Source organism: Cicer arietinum, chromosome 1, assembly GCF_000331145.2.
Source record: "Cicer arietinum cultivar CDC Frontier isolate Library 1 chromosome 1, Cicar.CDCFrontier_v2.0, whole genome shotgun sequence".
In the NCBI taxonomy this organism is placed as follows: Eukaryota; Viridiplantae; Streptophyta; class Magnoliopsida; order Fabales; family Fabaceae; genus Cicer; species Cicer arietinum.
In genome coordinates, this window is record NC_021160.2 from 52,145,701 (window position 1) to 52,162,054 (window position 16,354).

Consider the following 16,354-nt stretch of genomic DNA (forward strand, 5'->3'; position numbering starts at 1 on the left):
AGGGAAAGGAAGCTTTTCATGTGTTTTCAAAGGTGTTCTCAAAGATGGAACAGTTGTTGCTGTTAAAAGGGCTATTGTATCTCCCAACATGCAGAAAAATTCAAAAGAGTTTCACACAGAACTTGACTTGCTTTCTAGGTTGAACCATGCTCATTTGCTCAACCTATTAGGCTATTGTGAAGAAGGTGGGGAAAGACTTCTTGTTTATGAGTACATGGCTCATGGATCATTGCACCAACACCTCCATGGCAAAAACAAAGAGTTGAAGGAGCAGTTGGATTGGATTCGAAGGGTAACAATTGCAGTCCAAGCGGCTCGAGGGATCGAATACTTGCACGGCTATGCTTGTCCGCCTGTGATTCATAGAGACATCAAATCTTCAAACATACTCATTGATGAAGAACACAATGCTAGAGTTTCCGATTTCGGTTTATCTCTACTAGGTCCTGCAGATAGTAGTTCTCCACTAGCCGAGTTACCAGCCGGAACACTAGGTTATCTTGACCCTGAATACTATAGACTTCACTACCTCACGACAAAATCAGATGTTTACAGTTTTGGCGTTCTACTATTAGAAATTCTAAGCGGTAGAAAAGCTATTGACATGCAATTCGAAGAAGGTAACATTGTTCAATGGGCGGTTCCATTAATAAAATCGGGCGATATAGCCGCTATTTTAGACCCTTGTTTGAAACCACCTTCTGATATTGAAGCATTGAAAAGGATAGCTAATGTTGCTTGTAAAAGTGTGAGAATGAGAGGGAAAGATAGGCCTTCAATGGACATAGTAACAACAGGTTTGGAAAGAGCTTTAGCAATGTTAATGGGAAGTCCTTGTATTGAACAACCAATTTTACCAACTGAAGTTGTTTTAGGAAGTAATAGAATGCATAAGAAATCATCTCAAAGGTCTTCAAATAGGTCGGTTTCGGAAACCGATGTGGCCGGCGCAGAAGGCGGTGAAGATCAACAAAGGTTTGAGTTTAGAGCACCTTCTTGGATTACTTTTCCAAGTGTTACTTCTTCTCAAAGAAGAAAATCATCTGGGTCAGAAGGTGAAGTTGATGTGAAAATTGTTGAAGGAAGAAACTTTGGAAATGTTGGAAATGGTGATGTTTTGAGAAGTCTTGAAGAAGAGATTGGTCCTGCTTCTCCTCAAGAGAGACTCTTCTTACAACATAACTTTTAAATATTTTGTGTAACTTGGAGAGCAAGAAAAGATTTGTTGTGGGATAAATGTGGTAAAAAAATTCATGGTTTAGATTGTGTCAAAGATGATGATTCCTAAGTTGTTTAATGTTGCATGTAGTTGTTTTGTTTTGTTTTGTTTAAGTGATGAATGAATCCAACTCTGACATTATTTAGTTTTGTAATTGTAATCTTCTGAGAGCTATGTTTTAGAATCTTAGTGGAACTTTCATTATTCTTTCATGCAACTATTACACTTGGATGTAATGTAACTATTATCTAATTTTATTATTGATTGTAATTTGAGAAGCCCAGTCTCTCTGTCAAATTCTATAACATGTTTAACAAAAAAAATAAAAGTCTATAACATTGGTTTTTGATTTTGCTTCAGTTTTTTTAATTAGAGAAATTGGAAATTGGTTATTTTACAATTCTTTGAACAAATGATAAACTGAAGTTTTTTTTGGTTGTTGTTGAGACCCAAATTAAAATAATTATTCTTGTGCATAAAATATTTAATTAAATAAAAATTGCATGCAAAAAATATAATTTAAATAAAAATTGCCCTCACGCAGGATCGAACTACGGACCTTCAGTTTACAAGACTGACGCTCTACCACTGAGCTATAAGGGCCTATCTGTGAAATATGTATACGTGACTAATACAAATATAATAAATTCGTTATTTCTTTGATCGGATATAAAATTGATTTCAAGCATAGACATGGACTTTGGTCCTGGTCACAAAAATTAATTAATTTTCGAATCCCTAGTAACAAGATACAGTATGTTTTAAATCCCTAAGGTACCATAAATTTCCCAAAGTGAAGCTTAGACAAATGTATCAATCATGATTAAAATTTTTGTCTTAATATTTTGATTTTTAAAGGATTTTTTTTTTTAATAATTCAGAGATAAGTAAAATTTAGTAAAAGTTTGAACTCGTGTTGTTCGACTTAAATTCAATCACTTTATTTTTAGTTTTAATGATAAATTATATTATTCAATACGTAAATATATACGTCATTATTTACTGCATTTTTTTGAAAGATTTCATTTGGAAAACTGTGTAAAATACCATCTGCAAATTTACGTTCGTTGGCAGTGATTAAGTTGGACCAATCTAATTTTTTTAATATGGAAATTTACGTTAACTTAATTTTTTTATGGTAAAACGTTTTTTAATTTATGTCCCATCAATTCAATTGAAATTAAAAAATATATTTTTATTAATTGAATATCATAAATTATGAGCTAACTAAGCACTACAAGCTCATGTGTACAAACTCTTTGTAATGCACTCTATTCTAGTTGTAGTAATATTTAAATGAAGATATTTTAGAAAATTAACAATGGAATAAGAAGAATCTATCAAGGCATTAGAATGGCTACTATATTGTTAGCATAAGTAAATTCATAAGAATGAACTCAAAGGACCTGTACATTGACTGAACTAGTCTGTTCTCTTCTACTACCAACTAAAGAATCAGAGCATATATATATATATATATTGCAATACAATTAATTATTGAATTCCATTGCACTTAACAAACTCAACTACATCACTGAGCCAGATACCTAGGTCAGCAATTATATTATTATTGCACAATTTATCTACCACCATTTTCGACCCAGTGAAAAAGAATTATAAGTCTAAGATAACATTGAATTGAAACTATCTAGGTTTCTCTTCTTGTTCTTTGGCTTCCATCTCCTTCACACTCTCCACTATGTGCTGTATCTTCTTTGAAACGGTTTCATTATGCTCCTCAATGTACTCATATAACAATTCAAGGTTCGTTTTATATGTCGCAGATCGCTTTTTCTCTATAGCCAACTGCTGAGATAGTTCTCGAACTCTGTCATGTCCACTCTGGAAATTACGTAAAAACAAGGGTAAGAAGGAGTGAAAACTGAAAACGGGTGTGAGGGATATTTACTCAATATTTTCCAAGAAAAATTATTCTAAGGCTCCCTGAACTTAATTTAAAATTGGTCATTTAAGTTTCAAAACGTTTGTATCATTGGTATTTTTTTCATCTACCGTTACATTCTGTTAAAATACTGCGTATGCGGCCACGTAGGCCTTGTTTTAACGGACTAATTGGAAACTTCAAATTAAGTTCAGGGACCCCAGAGTAATTTTGCCAATTTTCCATGTATATATTGTCCGATACATAAACTCGAACATCAATTAAAATTGAAATCAATAGGCATAGGATATAAAACATTGAAAGTCTTGCTTAGTTTCTCTTCTTGCATACAAAAGTGTAAGTTTACAAATAGGATCGACTAACATCTTCATAAAATTCAGTGATGAGATCCTTTGTATTCTAATAGTTGTAACTTGCAAAGGTAGCAACTACACCTATTTAATGCCTTTTTTGGTTTTTCTTTCCATCTCTACTTTCATTTATTGTTTTCACTTTTAATTAGAAAAGTGCCACATTATTTTTACAATCTTTTGTGTTTTTATTAAAGTTTTCTACCAGGAAGAGTGAAAACAATAAAAATATATTTTCAGTGTTTCCTATACAAAACTTTGAATAGGAAACAGCTTATGGAATTTGTTTGATAAATTACTGAGTTTGATAATCACCATACCTATTTATATATTAAAAAAAACATCATCATACTGTTAATAAAATATACTTTAGACTATCCAAGTCGCATTTTACTGTCGGCATCTCTTCATCTGTCACGTGTCCATTTTACAATAAATTATTTTCAACATGGATAGTATTTTGATAATTAAAAATGAAAATAGTAAATGAAAAAAGAGAAAGGAAACAGACCCTATACTTTTATAGCACTACAAATAACTCAGAGAACATTAGTTATTGTTTGGAAGACTGTGTTTCATTATATTTGGGAATGATTACCGAAAAGCAATTTCGGGTAAATTTTGTAAACGCATAAGATGAGAAGTGAGAATACTATTTGGTGCCGAATTCAAACTCCAATAATGGGCCTGATAGACAGTTAACGGCTCTGTGTGAGTAACAATCTAATCCTAAGCATAAAGTATCAATTAACATAATAAATATAACATAAATACTTATATACCACCTTTCGGCAATGAAAGAACATGAACTTACCGGATATTGTTCATAAACGAAGTCTCTTCTACCTCTTCCAGGAGTCAGAGGATGCGTGTGCTCCTTTACAAACTTGGTTATAGACCATAAGCCAGAATTTAATTTCCTCACCATAATCATTGCCCTGCAACCAACCCTTGTTTCTGCTCTTTGCCTTACAATCTTTTCACGCTTGTCAGGCATTCTGAAACCTTCTTTGTTGCAAACAAGAGCTCGCCCAATAACAGATCCATCACGCCTTGACCTTGAGAGCTTACTTACACGTATGATGAATCCAACACGTGTAGCATATGCATTATAAAATGCATGCGCTTCGGCTTCCGATACAAACTCCTGACCTATAAAGGGTTCATCAACTGATCTCACAAGCGGTGCTGCAGGAATTGCTGAAGGAATTTGGTCCACTCCAGAGGAATCTTGAGTCATATTATCATCTTGATCTTGTTCATCCGTTGGCTCAAAAGAACTGCAGTCCATTTTTTCTTTGTCAGCTATACTACTACTAACCTCTCCCATAATAGCATTTCCTACTGCCTCACCATTACTAGAGTCATCAATCCCAAATTCCACTGCAGAAATAAAAGATCTGCTATAAGATTTTACTATACAGAGCAGTATATAAAAATTGATAAAATACACCTTCATTGATGATAAAAATTATGAAAGAACCGGAGAAGAAGTATATCGTCTTAATTCCAAAATTCTCATTTTTTGTTATTGTTTTAAGAAGAAAGCTTACAGCAAAAAAGGGAAATAAAATGAGTACAAAATGGTTTAAACTGAATACTCTAATGAATCAGAGAGAGAACCATACGAGTCCACTATGCTTATACAAGAAACCTTATAAATGACACTAAATACTTGTCAAATACACTTCGCTTCAACAAATAAAACCGGATTTTGTTACCATACAAAATCCATAAAACTTTTCAGAAAGTCAGTGTGAAGGAAAAATTCAGATTTTTCTGATGTACAAAAAACAAACATGTCACAGTATGGAAAACGTCAGTCAACTTCAAACAAATATAACAATGCCCAAAAAACCTAAATAAACAAAAAAATAGAGATTTTTTTTGAATGGTTCATATTTTTCTTAAAAAAAACTTACTCTTAATGGATTTATACTTTTTGGATTTTGATAAAGCTTAATTGCATCCAGATGATTAATGTAGCCAACCTTAAGCGGGAAAAGACATAGTTGGTGTGGTTTTGAATTATAAGGTCTCATAATTATGACCGAAACATTACGACTGAAGGTACATTCTTTTTTTTTTTTTACTAAAAAAGCAAGCAAAAATTATTCTCTGTTTATTTTCCACAATTCAGCAACTTATTGTGAATCAAATATGAATAATGCTACCCATTCAAGCAAAAATGGCAGAATTTTGCAATAATTGGATCAAATTGGAGAATGGTTATGAAACCACTAACCCATCCAATAGTTAACAAAAATGCCAATTGTAAAAAAAAAAAAGACAAAAAAAAGATCTTTCAGATTGATAAGCACTTTTAACAACTCATCACATCATAGTGAAGCTTTATCCCCAAAATGAAACATTAGTAATATCCTCAAAACAATAGGGTTCATCCGAAAGGTGCGAATTGTATTTTATCTCAATCTCCAAGCTAAACAAAATGAGATTAATTAGTTCAATAATTATCCTTCGTTAAAATTGAAACCACAATAAGTATTATGATAAAATCAGAATACAGAAATAAATAAAAAATTATTCAATTTTGAGTAACTTGTCTCATTCCAATTGAAATTCTTTGAACGAATAGAAATAAAAGAGTTCCAATTGCTTCAATACAAGACTCGTAATGCAGTAATTGAAAAAAACTACAAAACCCTAAAACTGAATCGGGATTCAAAAGGCGAAAGGGTAAAAATGGAATAAAATAAACTAAAAAGCTTACTGAGTTATGAGAGGGTGATGCAAATTGGATTTTGTCGTAGAAAGAGTTTGTGATTTTTGTAAATAAATTTTTTTTTTCCGTGCAAAGTGCAAGTGCAGAGAAGATTCACTTGTGAGTTGTAACAACAGAACAGAAACAGAAGAGAAGGGATTCAGGTAAGGGAAGGCATACGTAGCTTCCTGTGCGCCTTACACTCAAACTCATTCGACATGGGCCTGGATCATGGGCCTACGTCTTTATTTTTCTCAGTGGCCCAAAATAAAATATTTTCCCTCCTTTTTGCATTACCAATGAGATTGACTTTAACATAGAAGATTAGTATCATTTAATGTGGCAAACCATAAAGTTGTCCCAAGAAACAAAGTACCATGCCCTAGCAAGAAGAAGTTCAATGGAATACTTATTGAAGGACTTAAATTCACCCTACCATTTCTATAATCACTTCTACAATAACACAAGATCTACATGTGGTATAAAAAAAAAATCATATTTTTGATATATTTATTATTATATTAAAATAGATTTGTCATATAACTTTTGTTTGGTTAAAATTAGCGAATTAGTTAATATACAATATGCTAGTCAATGAATACATGGTTGATATTAAAAAACAATATAAGCAAATGAAAAAAACCTACAAATTTATGATAAAATTACTATAATAAAAAAAAAATTGTCAGACGAATTTATAAACTATGAATTATAAGTTGGTTAACTTGCCAAATATAACCTAAGTTCAATATAATTAAAATTTTCAGATACTTTCCTTAAGTCAATGATTTATTTATAAACTATTTATTCTAAGGAAGCATAATTTCATTGTAAAATAAACAGTACTAATTTTCTCTATATATATGTTCTTGAGAAAATAAATCTAGAATTAAAGTATTATTTGTAAACTCTAAAAATAAGTATTTATAAAAATATATGAAATTATATTTAAATGTTTTTATTGAAAGATAATTTCATATTTTTCAAAATTTATCTCATGTTTTTTACATTATGACAATAGTATTTTTCTATGTTTGTTAAAATTACTAAATAGTATTTGTTTTATTTTTATATATTGTCAACTATATATTGATATGTTTTTTTAAATATATATTTTTATTATAATATTTAAAAGGGTATTACATATTTTTTTAATAAATAATAGCTCATTTAGCTATCAATTCAAAAACAATATATAGTGAAACCCTTTATTTCTCATGTAGAATAATATATAATATTGTTTCTTTTTGTTTTTTATAACTCCTAGTGTGTATGTTAACGCAAAAAGGATACCCGTGGGATCATGCATCATTTTCCAACGTCATCGAATTGGTTGAGATAGTCTTTTTTGGTTTAGTTAGGTTCTCAATTGGGTGATTGATATAGACCAATAACCATTGATTTTGATAAGAAAAATGGGTCAAATGTCTCTTTAGATATTCACTTAGAATTTTAAACCCCAAATGTATATTCTTCAAACTAAGTAACAATAAAATCAGCATACCATTGCCAAAATATTTATGAAATTATATATGATAAATTATGAAATAAATTTATATAAAAGTAATTTGAATTTATTTTATTTTTATTGTTAAATTTCTATAAAAAATATTTGTTATAAATTAATTGTTAAATGAATTTTTAAGTTTTAACTCAATTAAAAATTATTAATATTATTAAATTAAATATCACACTTAACACAATTATAAATGTCAATTTATAATAATATTTTCAATTTCATTTACAAACAAAAAGTTTAAGCGTATAAATAATTATTTATTCAAATCGTGTAATTTGTTTATTCTTTCTTTCTAAATCACATCTAGTCAGCAAACACGCCGGAATGCAACTGATTTATGATTTATGTTTTATTTATTTCAAAAAATCGAAAGGGAACCAGCGACTCTCCGCCGAAAGAAAAAAAGCTTTTAAAAATATAATATAAAAACAGTCCAAATCCATTGTTTCATGGATTTATGCTCCAACAAAACCGACGGCAAAATTCTCAAACTTCACCAACTTATTATATTCGAATTGGCCTCTTCGATGATAAATAGAATATGCATTCCAGATAAATATAACCGAATTATCTATTTTTTGTTTATTTGTAAATCACTATTTTAGTAATTAAATATTAGGTGGTGTCAAATTTGGTTCTAATTTAATTAAATATTTAAATTAGTTTTTAAATTATCAAATAATTATTAAACATTATAGATATTAAAATAATTGACATTTGAAAAAAAATTAACATTTCGATTATTTAAAGTTTCATAAAAGTTTTTAGATGAATAATAAATTGAAATCACAAGTCTTTTATTTACGGACACTAAAATAGATGTTTTTCTTTTCTTTTCAAAATAACATGTGAATTATACTTTGGTACATATCTCTTTAACTACATAACTTGGATTTTTTTATCTTTTTATTTTATTACATCCGTTTCATTTTTCAATTTTACTAATTTATTTTTTATTTATGTATTTTTTTTATAATTTATAATAAATAGAACAATTAAATTATAAATTGACTATCTCTCTTCAATAATAAATTAATAAAATAATAAAAATTAAAATAAATTTAATATTACAAACAATTTTAAATTTTTGTGAGTTAATCAATTTAATATTATATGTAGAAATATGGATAATTAGTTAATTAAAAAATAAAATAAAAACTAAAAATCCTAAATTTGATAACAATTTTTAAATCATAATAAATCATTTATTCATCATCCAAAATCTAAAATGAATTCCTTTCCTTATGTTTGCAGGAATCAAATCCATTATATTTATTTAATAAATGGATAATAAAATCCTTAATTAAAGTAATATTATTGATATTCTTATCTCTATCTGTATAATACTAATTATACCATACCAACTCCTTCTATATAATAACGACCAAACCCGTTGTGATCTCTCTCTCTCTCTCTCTCTCTAAAAATCAACGCATTCTCTTTCTCTAATTTCAATGGCATCAAGCAATGGTATCCCAACAGGCAACGGTCTCATCGTAAGCTTCGGCGAGATGCTGATCGACTTTGTCCCAACGACTTCCGGCGTATCACTAGCGGAGGCGCCCGGTTTCCTCAAAGCACCCGGCGGCGCACCGGCTAACGTAGCCATCGCCGTTTCCAGACTCGGTGGCAAAGCTGCGTTTGTAGGCAAACTCGGTGACGATGAGTTCGGTCACATGCTCGCCGGGATCTTGAAAGAAAACGGCGTCGTCGCCGATGGTATAACATTCGATCAAGGTGCACGCACTGCTTTGGCTTTTGTTACTCTACGCGCCGATGGAGAACGTGAGTTCATGTTCTATAGAAATCCCAGTGCTGACATGCTTCTTAAACCTGAAGAACTCAACCTCGAACTCATCAGATCTGTACGTAATTTTTTGTTTTTGTTTTTTTTAATTCGTTTTTAACAGAAAATGTTTCGATGTTATTTTTGTTTTTTTCTTTGGTGGTTGTTGGTCTCTTTGTTCGTTGGTTCCTATAAGTGATTTTGGTGTGTGTTGAGTTGCACGCGCGGGAAAGAACACGTGAGTTTTGTGGTAAAGGACATTGACGCGTCAGCGTCGGTGTGGTCATGTGGTGGGGCCCATTGTTAGATCTGGGATAGACTAAGCTTACGTTACGCAGCGGCTACCGATACATACTTTGATGTTTTGATTTTGATTTTGATTTTGATTTTGATTTTGTGGGTGGGGTTGTTGGTTGGAGAATCTCACCCCACGTGCCCATCGGTAGCCATTTCTTTTGAATCTTCCGACCTCAAAAATGGAGTACCATTGCATAGACTAAAAAATGGAGTAGGATTCATGAATTCTTCTTCGATCCAGTTTTTTATTCTTCCTGTTTCCGTAGAAACCAAGGACAATAGCGTACGACGAAAGTGTTGGTAGGTTTGTGCTGCCGTTCATGCATTTCCACGCGCCAGGGAGAGGTTGGGACTTCGCAAGCGCGATTATATCATGGTGTCTAGCTTTTTTATTTTAATATTTTAGCTATATATTTTTTATCAAAAAAAAAAAAACTAGTATATAAACTCGCGTCGTATGTCACGCCGAGTAATCGTTGACTAATGCCTTCGCGCGATCATAGCTTTCATTCTCTTTTCTTTTTCCACAAGTTATTTAATTAAATAAGTAGTACTATCTCGGGCCCATTCATAAGATAAAATAACAATAAATGTTAAAATTAATTTACTTGTTAATTATTTTAATTTTTGATTATTTTCATATACATATTTTTATTAAAAAATGTGAGACATTAAATGCTCAATAATAATATTAAAAAAATCAATGTCTTAAATAAGAAAATTAAATAATTTAAACAATAAATATATTTTAAAAATTAATTTACTTGACAGATTTGTTTTCAAATCGTGTGGAAAAAACTTCACTAAATTGACAGATTTATTATGGAATAATTTTTTCGGGGCAAATTGAATTGATTCTGTAGATATCGAAAATTTCATTAAATTAATCGTGGTAAATCCATTCCTTCGGAATATGTCTAAGACATTCAAAATCATTAAAAAGTATAACTATAAAATTACTAATCTATTAAACACATCATGGTGCATAATAAGTAAATAATTTACTTTTTTTCACAAAATACATTATTTGGCAGCTTACCTCATGCAGTGTAATAAAATTAAAATTAGTTCAAAAATTCCTGCAATGTTATATTATGACTGTCTTGGTTGTATTGTGTGATTTAGCATTTATGATCAATGGGGGTTGGTAACTAATTGAAACTTAATTTTTCAGGCAAAAGTTTTCCATTATGGATCCATAAGCTTGATTGTGGAGCCATGCAGATCAGCACACTTGAAGGCAATGGAAGTTGCCAAAGACGCCGGCTGCCTTCTCTCTTATGATCCAAACCTCCGCTTACCCTTGTGGTCCTCAGCCGATGAAGCTCGCAAGCAAATTCTCAGTATATGGGAAAAGGCTGATTTGATCAAGGTTAGTGATGTGGAGCTAGAGTTCCTGACTGGAAGTGACAAAATTGACGACGCTTCTGCTTTGTCATTGTGGCACCCCAATTTGAAGTTGCTCCTTGTCACTCTCGGTGAAAATGGCTCAAGATACTACACCAAGGTAAAATCTACATCCTACTCTTGATTAACCTATTACTTTTTGCACTATGGGTTGTTCTAACTTAAACTGTTATAAGTGGCTGTACAAAATTTTCTGTTGGAAGATATCTTTGTTTAGAAACACTAACGAGTTTTTCTCCATTTTGCCAGAATTTCCATGGATCAGTAGATGCATTTCATGTCAAAGCAGTTGATACAACTGGTGCTGGTGATTCCTTTGTTGGTGCTCTATTGTCCAAGATTGTTGATGATCAGTCCATACTAGAAGTGAGTCCGTAGTTACCAGACTGACTCCTTAATTAACTTTCACATTACCTACTCCAATAGAAATACACGTTTAACTGATTTTGTTTGTAAAATGTTTTTTTTATCATCTAACGATGGATTTGAGTTTTGTAATTGAGGATTTATTTATTTTCACTAACTGATTGCAGGATGAACCAAGGTTAAGAGAAGTGCTCAAGTTTGCAAATGCATGTGGAGCCATCACAACTACTAAAAAGGGAGCAATTCCTGCCCTTCCCAAAGAGGAGGATGTACTTAGCCTGATCAAAGCCTGATCAACACATAGATTCCTTTAGCATATTTCGTTTTCTTCCCATCTTGTTTCACTTTTTCATTGGGGTTACTCGCAACTAATTTCGAGTGAAATTGTCTCCAATTTTATTTTTCTTCTTGATTTTCTGTATCACGGCAAAATCATGTGCTTGGGAGTTTGGACAAATAATGTTTTTGAGTTTTGGTATTAGCTTTTGAATGAAAACTTGATTCAGGCATTGTTGCTGCTTTGCTGCTTCTTAATAAATATTTATATGTCTGTTAATTTTTCTGAGTCTAATGTTCGGTTTAATTTGTCATGCTCAGTGTACTTGTGTGGTTATCATTTTTTTCCAAGTTAAGGATAGATTAGTGCACAGGTCCCTAACAAGTTGATATTTTATTAGTTCAAAAACTTTAGCACAGAATAGAAATGATCCTTGGTGCAAGACTTGTGTGGTCACAACTACAAACTTATATAAAAAATTTGACATTATTTATCATTTGATATAGAAATAATTTATATATTAAAACTTATATGATAAGCATTTATATTATAAACACTAATTTAAAATGTTTATAATGTTTATCTACCAGAGAAATTCCTATAATAAGCATTTATACTATAAACACTAATTTAAAATGTTTATCTACGATACAAATTCCTTTAGTTCAAAACTCCATATAACTGCAGCACTTTATAAATAGTCCATGTGGGAATATAACATATTTTTCATCAAACAAAAGGAATCTTCTGATAAATGTTTCCGTTTAAGTACATCTATTTTTTGAAGCACAATATGCACTTTTGGGGATTCAGATTCTGTTCTGCCTAGATGCGGGGACAACTATAACACGATAGCTTGAGGATGACATTCACTAACCTCCATCTTTAAAGACTTCCAAACATTTGGACATCTTTCCCATTTTGCCTGCATGCGAGCTAGAAAAGCTTCTGCCCATTGTTCTTTACTCCCTCTCATGCTTACATCATAAGGCACAGAAAAACTATTCAAACATGATTACTATATCAGCAATATGCTCATTGACAGAAAAACATGTGTAAAGAGTTAGTTTTGCTTATAGTCAAGGTCTATTTATGAGTTGGATTTTGGAGGGAAAAACTTTGGAGAGAAAGACTTCGGAGAACTAAGCCTATATTTTAATATATATTTGAAATTTTTAAAAACTTGAAAGAACATGATAAATGAACATAGAATATCATGTAGTTCTTTTAATTTCAAAAAAATACTAAATATATATCAAAATATAAACTTAACTCTCCCTAAAAAATTCTCCAAAAACCAACTCGCAATAATTGTTAAATTTTTTTGTTAAAATTAGTTGATAGTAAAACTACAATAATTGTTAGCTGCTCCAAGAAATAAAGAACGAACTGGTTATGTGGAATACTGGTATATCTCTACACTTGTTACAATTTGTCTTTTTAACCCACCTTTTGCAATGCAGATTAATCATATTAAGGATAAGTTATGCTAATATTTCAACAAAAAAAAAAAAAATATTTAGAGCAGTCTTACACAATCACGAAGTTTTTCTTTTGGGGGAGGAGGGGGGTGGAAATCTATAACCGCCACCTTTTGGGTGCAGTTCAGGTGTTAGCTTGGCTTAGGTCCAGGGAATTTTAGTGGGGCATCAAAGCCTTACACTACATCTGAAGTCCACCCATATGGAACTCAATGTGTCAACTACGCCATGACTTGTGTTTAAATAGTCAAATATTTTGATAGCCTAGATGATATTCACAAATCCAAAGTAGTATTCACCTTAATAGTTCTTCAGGTTGACTTCCTTTCTTGAGATTAGTATTCCTGCAAGAACTCAAATGTCAATGTACAATTTTTGTTGAAGTGCTTGACAAGAAAAAAATGAAAGACCGTGCCACATTTGGTGATTCCAATATATTGGACAAATCAATTATCTCTCAATTCCAGAATTTGGTTGAATAGTAATCAAGCCTGATCACACCTCTTTGAGTGTTGACATTATCACATAAACACTCGAAGCAAATATCACAGTATCCTGTCATCTCCTTTTAACCCCTGTCTTGCTGCATTAGACCTATAACGGCATTTTCAAAAAATAAACCATGGACAATGCTGAGGAAAACAAACCTGCAGACAAACACTTGGAAAATATGAAGATATTTGGTTGAAAGATTATATATGGCATCAGCAATATGCTCCTTGCCGAACAAATACACCACTGGATAGCCTAGAAGCCATCTGAAACAAATAGATAAACTTAAATGAGACAGCCCCCACCACAAATTACATGTTTAATATGAAGCAAAAATAAAAATAGCTATGCTATTCTACAGAACCACCATAAAGGAAGTATAGGTTGATATTGAGCCCACAAAGAGATTTAAACGTTAGGCGAAAATGCCAATTCGTTCACACAAACAAGTCCATAAGATTAGACCACGATGTACCAATGTCCACAACAGGTGACAGTACTAACTTACTACTTTTAGAGTTTCAGGGTAAATATAACAGTAGTGTAGACAGCCATATTTATTCAAAACATCCCACTCCTGGAAAGAATCAAATAGGACATGGAATAACCAGAGGGTTGAACTTGAAATCACTGATCCTTCAAAGAGCTAGAAATCTAGCATAGATAAACTACACACCCAGCATAAAGAAAGTATAAGCTGTAAAACACAACTAGATGTAATCTGAGTAACATAGCTTGCTAGTTTCCACAAACTCTGATCTACATGGAACACTTTATAAAGACACAGAAAATGGGTTATCAGTAGAGCTGTGTTTGTAACAAGAATTTAAGAGTAGGAGAGTCCTTGCAACAAATGGGGACAAAGCTAATAACAATAACCTATTTCACCCCTATAAATCTGCAATCATATCATTTAATGAAACTGATATAGGAAATATAGTATCTAGCTCCTCTAAAACAATCAATTCAATTGGAATAAGTAGCAGTCTTGTTAACTAGCAGCTAGATGCAGCATAGCAGAATTTCAACAAATGCCTATTGTTCCGCAATATACTATTCAGTACAAAATGTTGTCAAATAGCGGCACTATAGCCCTATTGCATAGCAAAATTTGAACAAACTGTTATTTGTTGCGATTTGTGATTGACAACATTGATAAGTAGTAAAGTAAATAATCTCGGTCGTTGACCAAGAATAATATTGCTGCACTGCCTACGCATACATAACAAATCATAGAAGTATAAAATATCATTTGATTTTATTGCTCAAAGATGTAAAATAAACAGAAAAGGAGAAAAACACATTCAAAATGAAGGAGAGGAATCACCCATTCAAAGTTGGAATTGTGACATCAGTGTTTTCCATACAGTTACTAAGATCAATGCATTCAGTAGAATAAGAAGAGTTAGCACCATCCATCATTTTTGCCTCTCCATTAGTGGAAAAAACAGTCGAAAACAGCTTCTGAATTGACACCAGTTGCATTGCTAATTCGCTTTTCTCAATTTCTGTTATCAACTAAACACCAAATTAACAAAACATCAATTAACAATAAACCTGTTAGATATAGTTGAAGTTAGTTAATGTATCATAATCAAACTAATAAATCTTAAATAAGTTGTAGTTAATATTAACGAACTTACAACTACCTATAACTAACTTCATCTATATCTAACAAAATGAGTGAATTAGTGTATCATAACCAAACTAACAAATTTTAACTAACTTGTCAATACTAACTAACCTATAACTATCTGTAACTAACTTCAACTATAGTTAACAAAACACATGAAATTGAGAGAATAATAATAATAATAGTTAGAATGAGATAATAGAAAACCTTTGGGGGTTCATGTTCTAGGTCAACAAAGAGCAATTGAGAGTTCAAAGTTGAATTAACAAAGTCAGTTAATTCCGTTACGTGAATCAAGTAAATCATCTCTTGAATAACAATTATTCTTAGATGCTGAAAAATTGGAGATTCTTTCTGAGCGAGTTGAAGGAGTGAAGAGAGTTGGTGTTGAAGTTGAGGCATTATTCCACCATAGTCAATCATAATTACTGCTCTCATTTTTGTAATTAGGGCAATAATATCTGTGACACCATAAATTTAGCGTTATAATTGATTCGATTAAATAAATTGAAATCTTATATGTGAGAGATAATAAAGTGTTACCTAATTGTAATCGACGCTTCGTTGAAGATTTTAGGCGCCAATTGATTTGCGCTAAACATGAATCCAATATCTTCGTGCTTTCGTCCAATTCTAACACTTCCATTTTCTTCTTCTCGTTATGTTTCAATTTCAAAAATGGCACCTTCTTCTCCTTCTTCTTTTTTTTTTTTGGTAAGAAAATGGCACGTTTTTCTGGTTTGGGCTGTATCGGTGCGGGGCAGGCCAGACCAAGATGATATGGGCTTAGCCCAATATCTAATGATGATTATTGAGAAATTTTTTCCTGAACCCCTCAAATTATACTAGTACTTTCACAAATGCTATAAAATGACATATTTGTCTCCGTATAAACATTAAAA

The 16,354-nt window shown here is 31.6% G+C and overlaps 4 protein-coding genes and 1 non-coding gene across 9 annotated transcripts in view; 2 read left to right on the plus strand and 3 right to left on the minus strand.

The window, feature by feature from the left end:
• LOC101508488 (serine/threonine-protein kinase-like protein ACR4) overlaps positions 1-1,502 on the plus strand; it is a 3,777-nt gene extending 2,275 nt beyond the window's left edge. The window contains 1 exon segment of the mRNA XM_012714776.3: positions 1-1,502. This exon segment is cut by the window's left edge and continues 17 nt beyond it. Coding sequence (XP_012570230.2) covers positions 1-1,189 — 1,189 coding nt within the window. The 3' untranslated portion in view covers positions 1,190-1,502.
• Positions 1,503-1,750: 248 nt separating this feature from the next.
• On the minus strand, positions 1,751-1,822 carry TRNAT-UGU (transfer RNA threonine (anticodon UGU)). Its single transcript has one exon. It is a non-coding gene; the product is annotated as a tRNA-Thr (tRNA).
• Positions 1,823-2,590: 768 nt separating this feature from the next.
• Positions 2,591-6,361, minus strand: LOC101507953 (uncharacterized). 4 transcript variants are annotated; one of them, XM_027332052.2, is made up of 4 exons: positions 6,204-6,361; positions 4,287-4,855; positions 4,071-4,159; positions 2,868-3,061 (listed from the first exon to the last, which is right to left on the minus strand). In XM_027332052.2, coding segments are annotated over exons 1-4 (705 nt in total). In that variant the 5' UTR covers positions 6,205-6,361; the 3' UTR covers positions 2,868-3,015. The 4 variants fall into 4 exon arrangements, with proteins under 4 accessions (XP_004486914.1, XP_073222972.1, XP_012570522.1 ...); XM_004486857.4 differs by lacking the exon at positions 4,071-4,159 and having other exon boundaries at positions 2,591-3,061; positions 6,204-6,360; XM_073366871.1 differs by lacking the exons at positions 4,071-4,159; positions 6,204-6,361 and adding an exon at positions 5,794-6,174 and having other exon boundaries at positions 2,591-3,061.
• Positions 6,362-9,092: 2,731 nt separating this feature from the next.
• LOC101507630 (probable fructokinase-4) lies at positions 9,093-12,125 on the plus strand. The gene is made up of 4 exons (XM_004486856.4): positions 9,093-9,578; positions 10,971-11,303; positions 11,453-11,569; positions 11,737-12,125. Exons 1-4 carry the CDS (start codon positions 9,168-9,170, stop codon positions 11,860-11,862), a joined length of 987 nt encoding a protein of 328 aa, XP_004486913.1. The 5' UTR covers positions 9,093-9,167; the 3' UTR covers positions 11,863-12,125.
• Positions 12,126-12,505: 380 nt separating this feature from the next.
• Positions 12,506-16,154, minus strand: LOC101507120 (uncharacterized). 2 transcript variants are annotated; one of them, XM_004486855.4, is made up of 6 exons: positions 15,996-16,154; positions 15,660-15,913; positions 15,147-15,337; positions 13,975-14,085; positions 13,627-13,671; positions 12,506-12,823 (listed from the first exon to the last, which is right to left on the minus strand). In XM_004486855.4, exons 1-6 carry the CDS (start codon positions 16,096-16,098, stop codon positions 12,688-12,690), a joined length of 840 nt encoding a protein of 279 aa, XP_004486912.1. In that variant the 5' UTR covers positions 16,099-16,154; the 3' UTR covers positions 12,506-12,687. The 2 variants fall into 2 exon arrangements, with proteins under 2 accessions (XP_004486912.1, XP_004486911.1); XM_004486854.4 differs by having other exon boundaries at positions 12,506-12,847.
• Positions 16,155-16,354: the final 200 nt, after the last annotated feature.